At 36.3% G+C, this 14,766-nt stretch overlaps 1 protein-coding gene across 6 annotated transcripts in view; it reads left to right on the plus strand.

The window, feature by feature from the left end:
- Window positions 1-14,766, plus strand: part of REV3L (REV3 like, DNA directed polymerase zeta catalytic subunit) — a 166,527-nt gene that overhangs the window by 54,778 nt on the left and 96,983 nt on the right. For all 6 annotated transcript variants that reach the window (XM_070417892.1, XM_070417893.1, XM_070417896.1 and 3 more), the window contains 3 exons: window positions 4,468-4,542; window positions 8,118-8,278; window positions 12,756-12,852. In XM_070417892.1, the coding sequence (XP_070273993.1) occupies window positions 4,468-4,542; window positions 8,118-8,278; window positions 12,756-12,852 (333 nt within the window). The remainder of the gene's footprint in view (window positions 1-4,467; window positions 4,543-8,117; window positions 8,279-12,755; window positions 12,853-14,766) is intronic.

A 14,766-nucleotide genomic window follows, 5' to 3' on the forward strand; every position in this document is an offset into this window, starting at 1 on the left:
CAGCTTGGAGGCAGGTGTCTGGAATGGAGGATGGAAAGTAGAGTAGGATAAAATGAGGTTAGAGAGATATGAGAGGATGGAGATCATGTTGACCAGTGGTTCTCAAAACATGGTTTTGTACTTTGCTTTCCAGGATCACCAACATCAGCTTTATCTAAGTCTGGAGGCTGTCCCAGCCTCTCCTGGGTTCCTCTTCATTATCTCTCTCAGGTGTTTCCCCTAATAAATTTCTTGTACATTTTGGCATCTACTTCTCAAAAGACTTGGACTAACACATCTGATAACTTCGTCCAAATACATTCTTGGGTTCCACTCCAGACCTAATAAATCAGAAATTTTGATGGTAGGGCCCAGCAATTTGTGTTTTAACAAGCCTTTCAGATGGTTCTGTTGCATGAGAAATACTGCCATAGGCTGTTCCAAGGACTTTGGCTTTTACTCTGAGCTATTGCATGACTTTGAGCAACCATGATTTAGCTTAAGCTTAAAAGGATTACTTTAGCAACTATGTTAAGAATAGATCGTAGAGTAATAGGAATAGAAGCAGGGAGAGCCTTAGGACTCTGTTTCATTAGTCTGTGTGAGAAAATACAGTAGCTGGCACTAGGGTGATAGCAGGGGAGTAGTGAGAAGTGGTCAGCTTCTGGATCTATTCTGAGGGTTGATTCAACAAGATTGGCTCTCTAAATGGATGAGGGTTTTGAGAGGAACCAAGGATGGCTACAAAAGTTTGAGTCTGTCTTAAAGGAAAAAAAGGAAGGTGCAGGTAGAGCAGACTGGTAGGAAAGATTTGGAGCTTATACTGGAACATGAGTTTGTTATGTCTGTATGAAATCCAAGTAGAGATCATAAATTTGTATACTTCTACCTTAATCTAGGCTTTCCTCTGGACCACCGCAGTATCCTTTTAATTGAATTCCCTTCTTCTGTTCTTGTTCAGAACCACAAAATGCATTATCCTGAGCTGGGTTAAGATGACAAGACCTTGGGCTTATTTCTGAGATTCCTGGCCACTTGTGTGTTAGGAGCCATTGAGTTAGTTGGACTCCTGATGACTGTACAAATAGTGAGGTCTACAGTGTCCTATCCTCAGTAACCCTGCCCAGCGCCTGTGGACCCTGCCTGTGGCTTCTTTTAGGGAGTCAGTCCATCTCATGTTTGGTCTCCTCTTTATGCTGTCTTCTGTCTTTTCCAAAGAACCCTGCCTTCCCATGATGTGCCTAAAGTAGGATAGCTTCAGTTTTGATACTTAGCTACCATGATTCTAGAAAGTAACCCATAAAGAGATTTTAAGTTGATCTAAGTTAATTAACTGAGATTTGTCCCTATCTGTGCTCATTTTCCTTCTCATCCTATTTAATAAAAGGCTAATATGCAAATTATCCCCTCAATCAGGAGTTTGGCCAGGGGGCGGGGCTGGCCAGCCAACTGCCTGAGGCCCCTCCCCCTGGCTGGCCCTGCCCCAGATCAGTCCCCCACCCCAATCGGGGGCAGGGCCAGCCAACCACCCGCAGCCCCTCCCCCTGGCTGGCCCAGCCTGATCAGCCCAATCAGGGCAGGCTGGCCGGACCCCACTCGAACACGAATTTGTGCATCGGGCCTCTTGTTATATTAAAGAACTAACTCTAATTATTGGATATCTATATATATAAAAGCCTCTGCGACCATCACAACTGAAACAATCAAATGGACGAACGAACAGGCTGCGTGGGGCGACCAGGCCAGCAGGGGGGTTGGTGAGGGACGGCCAACTGAGCAGCAGGCTATGTGGGGCGACCAGGCTGGCAGGGGGGTTAGTGAGGGACAACTAAATGACTGAGCAGCAGGCTGCATGGGGCAACCAGGCCAGCGGGGGGCCGTGAGGGGCGACCAAACCACTGAACAGCAGGCTCCGTGGGGCGACCAGGCTGGCAGTGGGGACAGTTGGAGGTGACCAGGCTGGCGGCAGGGGGGGGGGGGGGGGCATTGAGGGGTGACTAGGCCGGCGGGCAAGGCAGTTGGGATGACCAGGCTCGCGGGGGCGGGGGGCAGTTGGGGGTGACCAGGCCAGCAGGGGGGGGTCAGTTAGGGGCGATCAGGCAGGCAGGCCAGTGAGCAGTTAGGAGGCAGTGGTCCCGGATTGTGAGAGGGATGTCTGACTGCCAGTTTAGGCCCGATCCTCAGGCCGATCTCCCTTCGTCACAACAGCCCTGCTAAGATGGATGAGGGCCTTCTTGTCTCTGGACTACCTTTTACAAAATGCAGGTGATTGACAAGGTCTCAGTGGAAGCTCCAGAGCCTCCCCTGGCCCAGCAGCCCGGCAGGAGGAGGCCCAGGTGTGTGGGGAAATGTAGGAAGAAGGGGCGCAGCCGGGCCTGGCTGTGACCCAGGAGCCCCCGCAGTAAGACAGTTCTTGCACGGGCTCCATACGCCAGGATCAGGCCTAAAATGGCAGTCGGACATCTCCTGAGGGGTCCCATTTTGGAGAGGGTGCAGGCTGGGCTGAGGGGACCCCACGCACACACGCGCGTGTAAATTTTGTGCACTGGGCTTCTAGTAATTCTATAAGCATAAAAATATCTACCCTCAAACTCTGCTCCCTTCTACTTTCTTCCTCTCAAAGAGTTTCCCTGTTGAGATATTTTGGCAAAATCAACTAAAGCCAACAGTAGGAAGTAAGGGTTCCAGGGTAAATTATACATAGACTTCCTTGGCGGAAAGAAACAGAAAACTGAATTTATAGAGTTTTCAGGATATATTTTGTGACAATAGATAAGAAAACAGAATCCTAGATTTACAAAGAATTTCAAAGGTTAAAACTTAACTTATATTCAGTTTTTAAAAGTATGAGATTCTATATATAAAAAACTAAAGATAGTTAGCAAAACCAAAGTAAAGCAAAGATACCATGGACCACACGAATGCAGATTTAATCCCTCCTCCCCATTTATCTGGCTCCAGACAGTTATATTTATACATACGAAAAATATCATAACAGGAGGAATAAAGAGTTGAATTTTGCCAACAGGAGAGATAGGTCATTCATCTAATGTGTCTTTTTTTCACCCCTTCCTTCACAGCAACAAAATGGGGTGAACAGCAGCAAACTAGACAGGAAGTGTAAGTGTTATTTTTTTAAAAAAAGGCAAAGAAGGATGAAGATTAAGAGATAGGTAGTCATGGTCAGAGAAGGCCTTTCTGAGGAGGTGAGTTTAAGCAGAGACCTGAGTGAAGATTGAAAGCAAGTCATGCAAAGTTTAGAGCAGAACTTTCCTGGCAGAGGGAATGGAATGGCAAGTTACTTGAGAGTGAATCAAGTTAGAAGGGCTGAAACATTCAGACTGGCTGGAGGAAAAAGGAAGAGTGAGTGATATGATGTAAGATTAGAGTGAGTACATAAAGAACCTTTCAGACCTTGGTAAATAGTCGGATTTTTTTTTAAATAGAAATTGTTTTATAGGATCATACAGGTGACTCTGATCTAAAGCTTGAAACAGCTTTCTAAAAAAAGTTGTTTAAATATACTCCAAATAATGACTTCACTGACAAATTTCTCCTGTATTTAATGTCCACTACACTTTGAGACATGACAGTGAGGTGGTGTCCTAATGTAAGTTCTACCTAGTGTCCATCATAAGGGGACAGTATTTTTAAAGTGAAAGGTGATTGGGTGTACCCAACTAAAGATTTAATCAACCACTTATTTATAGACAAACTCTAAGCAGATATAAAACTTTTTTTAGTCTACAAATTCATGCCTGTTCACATATTGTTTCTAATTACATATCTTTGAAAAGGATGGTCTGTGTATCAAATGTACTGGTGTAGTTTCAGATCCTCCTGAAATGATATAACATGATAGCCCAACTTATTTCATTTTGCATTGAGGACTTGCTTCTCTGCCTATCATGTAGATTTTTGTTTCTTCCTTTCCCCATTTCAGCTGACACCCCAAGAAAAGCCCAGCCTCAAAATAATTAGGGACCTAAGTAAGTCCATGGTTTTTTTATTCTCATATATATAATAGGTGTATGCATACATATACATAATAGGTAAACTGTCTCTGCCTAATGAACTTACAAAATTAATAAACAGATGATTAAGGAAAGTGATATACATGCTGTTAATTAAAGGACTTGTAGATGAAGAGCTTTCGTTTTTGACAGAAAAAATGGGAAATGAGAATGTGCCTGATAGGCCTCAGTTTTTCTCATGCATGGTCAGAGTAAAGAGAAAAGAGCCACTTTTGAAGAGTCATGATGATGAAAAACTTCTTAAAAGAAGTAACCAGATTTCAGTATATATTAACCTGCGGTAGGTTTAATTGCAAAGGTCTTGGAGTTTTTGTTTGATTTTGGGGGGAGGTGAGGTAATATTTAATATAAGTAAGACTGAATTGGGCCAGCTGAGCCAAATTAGGGCAATAAGTTACATTATTTCATCAATGAATGATGAAAATAATTTGATACATTTTTTCTTTTATTTCAGGCCTTTTTATGGTTATCATGAGAAGGAAAGACACTTTATGAAGATATATCTTTACAATCCTGCAATGGTGAAAAGGTACAAAGTTAAACGAAATAAAAATATGGATAACTGTCACCTAAGTATTTTAATAATAAAAATACTTGATTGGAAGCCTCTAAATGCTCCTTTTCTGTCTTAGATTTAGAGTTTGTGGAAGTAGATAAGGAGACATGATGGCTGCCATGTATGATCTTAGTGCCCCGTTGGCCAGGCCAGGTGTTCAATACCAAGAGATATTAGCTCTTCAGTGTCAAAGCAAGAGGAATGTGTGAGAGTGAGGCCAGAGTGGAAGGGCTTCTGAGAGATCTCAGAATCCTGTTGACTCCTTGTTGAGTCCTTAGTAAAATTTTATATCCTGGGTTTTTGTTTGTTTTGTTTCTATTTGGTTTTCTTTTCTTTTTTCATTAGGTCTCTCTTAAGATCTATAGCTTATTCTCTCTATCATCCTAGAGCCAGTGTTATAGAGGACGGGAAGAGCACATATAGAGAAGATTTCAGTAGCCATCTCAGTTATCAATTTCCAGTCAGGGCACATGCCCAGGTTGTGGGTTCAGTCCCCATTTGGGTGTATATAGAAGACAACTTGGTCAGTTTCTTTCTCACATAAACATTTCTCTCTCTCTCTCTCACACACACACACACACACACACACACACACACACACATAAACATTTCTCTCTCTCTCCCTCCCTCTCCCTTCCTCACTCTTTCTCTCTCTAAAATAAATAAAAACATATTTTTAAAAATAAAGTATAAGATATATTAATAGATTTTAAGGTAACAGTACAAAAAAGTTATTGATACGGTTTCAAATTTCACATTGTTGCTAACCTTTAAGAAATTACCACTCCACTCTTTTTCTATGTTGTATCAGAGAAAATCGACATTAATCTGAAAAGGTAATTTAGTTGCTCTTCTTTTTTTAAACTACATATTTGTGTGGGGTTGGATGAAATATCACAGTAGATTGAGTAGAAGCAGATGTGAGAATCCAGCTATCTTCTATTAGAACAGACAGAAATTTGTAAACATGTGAAACAATTATTCTTTTTCTCACTAAATTGTTTTTTGTTTTAGGAAATATAGTTATTTTTTATAAAATAATACTATGTTAACATAATGGGTTGTTATTTTAAAATCAGTAGAAAAGTTTCTTTAAAATTTATGTTTTAACTTTCAGTATGGTAAGTATTAATGGAAATAAACCACATAAACAAAAGGTCTTTGGTGCTGTAAATAATTTTAAGAGTGAAAAGAGGTCTTGGGACCAGAAAGTTTTAGAACCACTGGAATAAAGCTCTCGTAATTTCCTATCAAATATCCTCAAACTCTATGTACATTTATTCTCTCCTTTTAGATGCCTATTACAATGAAAGATTCCCCCCTCACCTCCAAAGCTCAAGATCCACCCTCTTTGACCTTTTCTTCTATCAGTTATCCTTCCGCTCCTTCCCCCACACATTCATAATCATGACACATACACTCATACTCATAGCTATTCTCCCTGAAGGATTTATCTATACTTTGTGTATCCAATTTCTTACCTCCCATTCACTCATTAACTTACTCCAATATGGCATCCACCCCAACCATTCTACTGAAATTGCTTTCATTAATGTTGCTAAATCAAATTAACACCTTTTTGTCCTTACCTTTGACCTCATGTCAATGCTTACAGTGTCTTAAAATAATTCTAAATGTTGTGGAGTTTTTTTATATAAACCTCTCGTTTTCCTCATACCTATCTGATCAGTCGTATCTATGCCACCTTGTTGGTTCCTCTTTTATCTTCTGTGGGGGTCTGGGGTTCCGTCTTGAGCTTTTATCTTTTCTCTCTATACTATCTCCTCACTCTATAGCCTTATCTGCTCCTAGGGTTTTGTTTTTGTTAATCTTTATCTATTGGTCTTTTACATATATATAAGTAGCCTAAATTTCCCTCCAGAGCTCCTGATCAGTATATCAAATAATCTGATAAATAGAACAGCATTATAGTTAAGGGCTCACAAGGCAGAGAAAATTTGGGTTGAATTTTAGCTCTTCTGCTTTTTATTTGTGTGATTTTGGACAACTTTTTAATCTCCCTGAGATTCAGTTTCTTTATTTCTAAAATGGGGATGGTAGCACCATAGGTTTGTAGTGAGGATTACTTGAGATTAAGCATTTAAAGCACCTAACACAGTATCTGGAGCATAGTATCTAACATTTTTAATACCATGTTGATAAAATTATTCTTATCCTCTTCATTATCATTTATTTCCAATATTTTCATAGAAATCTACCTGAATATCCCATTATGCCTAAATCCCAGTATGTCTAAAATTCGGTTTATCTTTATTCCCCTTCCACAAAATAAAGCCCAAACAAACCTGTTTCCTTCTGGTCCTTTCTATTTCAATAAATGCAGCACTATCAACTAGATGCTTAAGCAAGAAATCTAGGCATTGCCCTAACTGGTTTGGCTCAGTGGGTAGAGTGTTGGCCTGCAGACTGAAGGGTTCCAGGTTCGATTCCGGTCAAGGGCATGTACCTTGGTTGCGGGCACATCTCCAGCAGGTGGTGTGCAGGAGGCAGCTGATGGATGTTTCTCTCTCATTGATGTTTCTAACTCTCTATCCCTCTCCCTTCCTCTCTGTAAAAAAATCAATGAAATATATTTAAAAAATAAAAGAAAGAAATCTAGGCATTATTGTCAACTCCTGTTCTACCTTATCCTTCACATCTAGTTAGCTATCAAGGCCTGACCATTTATTTCTTATATCTCTCCTGAATCAACACATTTCCTCAAAGCTATCATCTTAGTTTTTTCACAATAGCCTCTCCCTAGTGTTGTGCATTCTTTAGCTAACCTGGTCATTTCACTTTCCTGCTGTTCACAGGCAAATTGCACTACCTCTTCTAGTGTCTTAATAGGCTCTGCATAATCTGATTTCTCATTACCTACCTAGCCACCCCTTCTCACTACAGTTCTGTCACCATACCTCACTCAATGGTTTCAGTTCCAGAGTGAAACATGTTTCTCGTGACACTTTGCATGTGCAATTTCATTTGCATGAAATACTTTTTTCCTCAGACAGGCTTTGCAGAAACTACCTCTGAACCTCTTTCTGATTAGTGTCCCTTCTAGATGTTTCCTATACTTGCCTTGAATAGCACATACACTATTTATAATTGCCTGTTGTTTGTAGGAGAACAACTCAGAAAAGTAAAAAATATTAAAATGGTAACATCTCTGAGTAGTAGATTGAGTCATGTATGTATTCTTTAGAATTTTTGTATAATCTTTTAAAAAAAATTTCTTAATTTTTAAAAGAAAAGGCTTATTGTAAAAAACTTTTTGACTTTGGCTTTTTCAATATAGTTAGTATTAAATTGGTTTTAGAAGTCAAAATACTCTTCACTGAAGTTTTTGTCATTTTTAGAGCACATGGCTTTCTTTAAAACTTGATTTAAACTTAATTTCTTACAAAATACAAATTTCTAGTAAAATTGAAGTAAAAAATTTTGTATGCTAATATGAAGTGTTTTATTCTCTATTAGTATAATCATTGTTTCACTTAACATTCTAGGAAACGTAATTTTATGATATAACTTTTCCCCCCCTAATTTAGGATATGTGAACTTTTGCAAAGTGGAGCCATAATGAATAAATTTTATCAGCCTCACGAAGCGCATATTCCCTACCTCCTACAGCTCTTCATTGACTACAATCTGTATGGAATGAATTTAATAAATCTAGCTGCTGTCAAGTTCCGAAAAGCAAGAAGGAAAAGTAAGGTTAATTTTTCAAGTTCAAATTAATGCTTTGAAACAAGAGTTATGTAATTGATAATTTATATAATAATATACATTTATATTATGAGTGCTGAGTAGGTAAAGAATAAAATACACAAAATGGTATTAGCATTTATTAGGAAAAGAATCTCAAGTGAAATTTGTTTTGTAACAGCTTTATTGAGGTATAATTCACATACCACACATTTCACTCATTTAAAATGGAAAATTCAATGGTTTTTAGGATATTGACAGTTATGCAACCATCACCACAGTCAAATTTAGAATATTTTCAGTATCTCTAAAAGAAACCCTGCATCCTCAACAAAATTCTAGCAAACTGAATCCAGCATTACATTAGAAAGATCATACACCATGACCAAGTGGGATTTATCCCGGGGATGCAAGGATGGTACAACATCCGCAAATCAATAAATGTGATACACCACATAAACAAACTGAGAGATAAAAACCATATAATCATATCCATTCGTGCAGAGAAAGCATTTGACAAAATCCAACACCCTTTCTTGATAAAAACCCTCAGCAAGTGGGAATAGAAGGATCATCCCTCAACATAATAAAAGCCATATATGACAAACCCACAGCCAACATCATACTCAATGGGCAAAAACTAAAACCATTTCCCCTAAACAGGAACAAGACAGGCATGCCCACTCTCACCATTCCTGTTAGACATAGTACTGGAAGTACTAGCCATTGCGATCAGATAAGAAGAAGAAATAAAAGGCATCCACGTTGGGAAAGAAGTAAAACTGTCCTTATTCACAGATGACATGATATTGTACATAGAAAACCCCAAAGACTCCCATCAAAAAACTACTAGACTTGATAAATGAATTCGGCAGTTAACACTCAGAAGTCTATGGCTTTTCTATACACCAATAATGAACTCACAGAAAGAGAAATTTTAAAAAAAAATCCCATTTACCATTGCAACAAAACAATTAAGATACCTAGGAATAAACTTAACCAAGCAGATAAAGGACCTGTACTCAGAAAATTTCAGGACGCTAAAAAAAGATATAGAGGAAGACATGAACAAATGGAAGAATATACCATGTTCATGGATTAGTAGAATCAACATCATTAAAATGTCCATACTACCCAAAGCAATCTATAAATTCAACGCAATTTCCCATTAAAATACCAGTGGCATACTTCAAAGACCTAGAACAAATTCTCCAAAAAGTCATCTGGAATAAAAGACCCCGAATAGCTACAGCAATCTTGAGAAAGAAGAACAATGTTGGAGGGATCACAATACCAGATACCAAGCTATACTACAAAGCCACTGTTCTCAAAACTGCCTGGTACTGGCACAAGAACAGATATATAGACCAGTGGAACAGAACAGAGAACCCAGAGATAGACTAGTATGTTCAATTAATATTTGTCAAAGGAGGCAAGAGCATACAATGGAGACAAAACAGTCTCTTCAATAAATGGTGTTGGGAAAACTAGACAGATACTTGCAAAAAAAATGAAACTAGACCACCAACTTACACCATACACAGAAATAAACTCAAAATGGATAAAGGACTTAAACATAAGATGGGAAACCATAAAAATCTTGGAAGAAGCCATAGGCAACACAATAGCAGACATTTGTCGTAGCAATATCTTTACCGATACAGCTCCTAGGAAAATGGAAACTAAAGAGAAAAATAAACAAATGGGACTACATCAAAATAAAAAGCTTCTGCACAGCAAAAGAAGCCATCAACAAAACAACAAGAAAGCCCACTGCATGGGAGAATATATTTGCCAATGTTATCTCCAATAAGGGTTTAATCTCCAACATTTACGAGGAACTCATACAACTTAACAAAAGGAAGATAAACAATCCAATCATAAAATGGGCAAAGGACCTAAATAGACACATTTTGAAAGAGGACATTCAGAAAGCCAAGAGACATGAAAACATGCTCAAAGTCACTAATCATCCGAGAGATGCAAATCAAAACAACAATGAGGTACCATCTCACACCTGTCAGAATGGCTATCATCAACAAATCCACAAACGTTAAGTGCTGGAGAGGATGTGGAGAAAAAGGAACCCTCATGCACTGCTGGTGGGAATGCAGACTGGTGTAGCCAATGTGGAAAACAGTATGGCGCTTCCTCAAAAAATTAAAAATGGAACTTCCATTTGACCCAGTAATACCACTTCTAGGAATATATCCCAAGAAACCAGAAACACCAATCAGAAAGGATATATGCACCCATATGTTCATTGTGGCACAATTCACCATATCTAAGATTTGGAAACAGCCTAAATGCTCATCAGCAGATGAATGGATTAGAAAACTGTGGTACATCTACACAATGGAATATGCTGCTATAAAAAAGAAGGAATTTTTACCATTTGCAACAGCATGGATGGATCTGGAGAGCATTATGCTAAGTGAAATAAGCCAGTCAGTGAAAGATAAATACCACATGATCTCACTCATTTATGGATAATAAAGAACATTACAAACTGTTGAACAAAAATAGAGGCAAAGAAGCATCGAACAGACTGTCAAACTACAGTGGGAAGGCTGGGGAGGGCTGTAGGGATAAGAGATCAACGTAAGGACTTGTATGCATGCATATAAGCACAACCAACAGACGCAAAACACTGGGGGCAGGGGGACGAGGGCAAGTGCTGGGGGGGTAGGGAAGGCTGCGGGGAGGTCAGTGGGGGGAGAAAAAAGAGACATATGTACTATTTGTAATACCTTAAACAACATTAAAAATAAATAAGTATGGGAAACATTTAAATGTCTTGAAATCTATCTAAAAATATAAAAGTATGTTTAACAAATCTTTTCAAGAACTAATTTTCTTAATTAAAAAATAAAGTACATATTTATCTAGAAAAAAAAAGAAACCCTGCAAAAGTTTGTTTCTAATAGGTTAAAAGCATGAGAAAATTTTGAATTGGCAAGTATATGTAAGCCATTTATTTTAGTTATAAAAGCCAGATGAGTATTGGAATGATGATTAGAAGGGATTTTTTTTCCAAACTATGAACAATTTGAAGGCAGAAGTATAAGAAATTTAGTTGAAGGGAAATTGCAAGTATGATGAAATAAAATTTATATCTTAATTCATTATACTAAATAGCCCTCAGGTTTTTGTTTTGTATAAGATAAAAGATAATACTGAAATCATGGGAAAAAATAGATGAATCATCTTTAGTATTTTATTTTGCCATGTTATTTCAGACATCTTACAGTTAACTGATAGTAAATCTTACAGTAAATTAATGTATATATTACATATATGTGCATGACAACATTTCATCTTATAAGACAAGTTGATATAGTACGTAACAGTCTTTTTTGAAAGTGAGGTAAATTCAAAAGTGAAAATGATTTAAAAATTTTAATATATATGCATATATAATTTTGTCTCTATTCAGTTATATAATCAGTTTTCAACTAAAATGGAAATTACTAATTGTTATAGTAGTTAAGGTGAGTTATATAAGAGTACTTATATAGAATAAATATTTTGAGTACCACAGAAGCATTTTATATTACATTTTTTAACATCCACAGTTGAAAAGAAATATATATTTAATATATACTTAATATATTAAAGAGTTTCCACGTTCTTTAGGGAAATACGCGAAGACAAAATACAAATTATAGTAAGAATTAGTTGCATGTTTTCAAGGCATGTTTTGTTGAAATAGCAAAGATGTTAATACCTGATCTCAACCTAATTACATTTTTGATCAGGCTAGTCAAATAAGAAAATCAAAGTATTAAATTTAGCTAGAGAGGATTCTAAATTTAATATCCTTGATAACATTATAATTCAAGCTTTCTCTTATCTGCAAATTTAAATTCCCATAAGAGATCACAGAAAATTTGAGAAAATTTGTTGATTACTTCCAAAGCACGACCCCAGGACCTAGTTTCTGAAACTGGGACAACTAAGGAAACATGTCCCCTCTTCAGCTGCTGGTCAAATTGCATTTGTCCCAAGTTTCCACTCACTGTTGTTGCCATTACTTCTGGAATGCATTGTATATTTTCTTTTTTGTTCAGGGATTGGTATTAAAGTGTTTTGAATTTTATCTGGAACCTGATTTCTACTAGAATTTTGATTGAGGTTTATACAGAATACCCTAGGAATTTGGATTGAAGTCTACAAAAATTGTTGTCATATTTCTTTATAAAATGAGATTTTAAGCATACCCATCAGAATAGCACATCAAAATGTATTGTTTTATTCTAATATGAAAGTCTTGTAACCATTTCTCTCTCATAAGCATATATTACAAATACTTCTTTCCCCTCTTAGTTTGGAACCATTACTGTCAACTGCTCATATATACATTCCTAGGTGTGTTTGAGTTTTTAGGAACTAGTCATATAGTTTGTATATTATTTTACTTAAACAGTAGTTATATGCAAGTTCAAATTAGAACTCATCCCCTTTTATTTTTCTACTCCCAGGTGATCCATTGCATGCAACTGGATCATACAAGGACCGGCTACAAGGAAATTCTCTTACTGGTACCTTATTTCGGTGGGAAGAAAATGAAATACCAAGGTTAGTTCATGTTGTAAAGGAAAACATATTTACATATATCCTACATTCAGAAATTAGTGGTTACCATAATTTTAATCTTATATTTGGTGTTTTAATGCATAAATTTTTCATAAAAGCAAATTCCAACATTAGTATGTTACGTGGAATCATAGATTTTAAAAAGAGACCATGAAAATATACTTATCGCCTAATTAATAAAAGAAATCTGGATGTAAATTTTTATACTTTTTCCCAACATTCATCTTCATTGTGCATTCCAAATTGATATCCTATAACTTGTCTAGTAAAAATCACATAATAGCCCTAACTGGTTTGGCTCAGTGGATAGTGTGTCAGCCTGCGGACTGAAAGGTCCCAGGTTCGATTCCGGTCAAGGGCATGTACTTGGTTGCAGGCACATCCCCAGTAGGAGGTGTGCAGGAGGCAGCTGATCGATGTTTCTCTCTCATCGGTGTTTCTAATTCTCTATCCCTCTTCCTTCCTCTCTGTAAAAAATCAATAAAATATAAATTTAAAAATCACATAATAAACTATCAATTGAAAAACTAAATAGTAAATATTTTTAATAAAAATAACCTTTTCTAAGTATTAAATATTTGTGGGGAAAAGTGGGTTGACATACTGAATATGAATAACATAATCTGTGATTTCTTTTGACTGTTATTTATTAGACTGTTTTATTAACTTATTTTGGGGAAGGTAACATTTTGAATATTTAGGTATTTAATCAGTACCTATAAAATTATTAATAATAGCTTTATCTACATAGAACTCAGAAAGATTTGTGTTTTATACCACAAAGCATTGCCCAAGCTTTCTTGATCCTTTTATTAATCAATTAGGTATTGGCAGGGTGGTTATCGTTTTCCTCTTTTCACTACACATATGTCAACTGATGTTTTTTATGTAGATATTTTTATGAAGAATGCAAGGTGGAAAAGGTGTTTAAATGACTTATTTTTTTATTTCATGAAAAGAAAATGTGAATTTATTAATCAATTGAAGATAAACCACCATAAAATATATTCATTTTAAACTACATAAATGTAATTTATGTAGTTTAAAATCCTAATGTTGTTGACAGAATTTTCATGTTATAGAATTACTTGGGGTTTTTTTAATATCTAAAATTAAGAAAAAATTATCACTAAGTAATGATGGAAATACATTGTTTTATAATTGGAATTTATACCATAATGAAATCTATAAAACTTTGAGGTGATATGGACAGTGACTTACTTTATCTCTTGATCCAGCTTAACATTTATCAGGACTTTTTTTTTTTTTTTTTTTGAGTGTTTTTTTTTATATCAGGACTTTTTGATAAACACACATACACATGCACACACATGCACTTCTTGGTTCCTTCTCAGATAGAGTGGAAATGTTTTTATAATCATATTGAAATGGTATTAAATTTAGAGAGAATATTATTTACCACATCAAATTCAAGTTCTAATCAGTCCAGAACACAGTGACCAAAAGCTACTTTTTGTCTAATTTTTTTTTATGCCTGTGATGCAGTCCCTCTGTCTCTCTAATGTTAGAGGAAATCAACTTGACCCAAGGATTTTACCTATTCTCTAGATTCCTTGGTTTTCAAAGTTCTGCATGTAGTAACTTGTTTTTGCATGCTCAAATTAAAGTTTATTTGTATTTGAAGCCCTTTTTGAACAATCTTTCTGGTTAGGTTATAAAGGCTTCACTGATTAGAAGTGAGTTTGGGCAAACCTTATGTATTATAATAAAAAGTTTGAACTTTAGAATGTTTTTAAGAGCCTGTTTTATTATTTTTAAGAATTGACAAATTATAAGCAAAGATGTGAATAGACAAACTAGTAAAATTAGACAAGGTACTCAGAATTAGAATTTAAAATAATTATGGGATAGCTGTATATATTTTTGTCTCAGATT

Source organism: Myotis yumanensis, unplaced genomic scaffold (genome assembly GCF_028538775.1).
Source record: "Myotis yumanensis isolate MYYU_CA2020_CCGP unplaced genomic scaffold, mMyoYum1.0.hap1 SCAF_6, whole genome shotgun sequence".
Lineage (NCBI taxonomy): Eukaryota > Metazoa > Chordata > Mammalia > Chiroptera > Vespertilionidae > Myotis > Myotis yumanensis.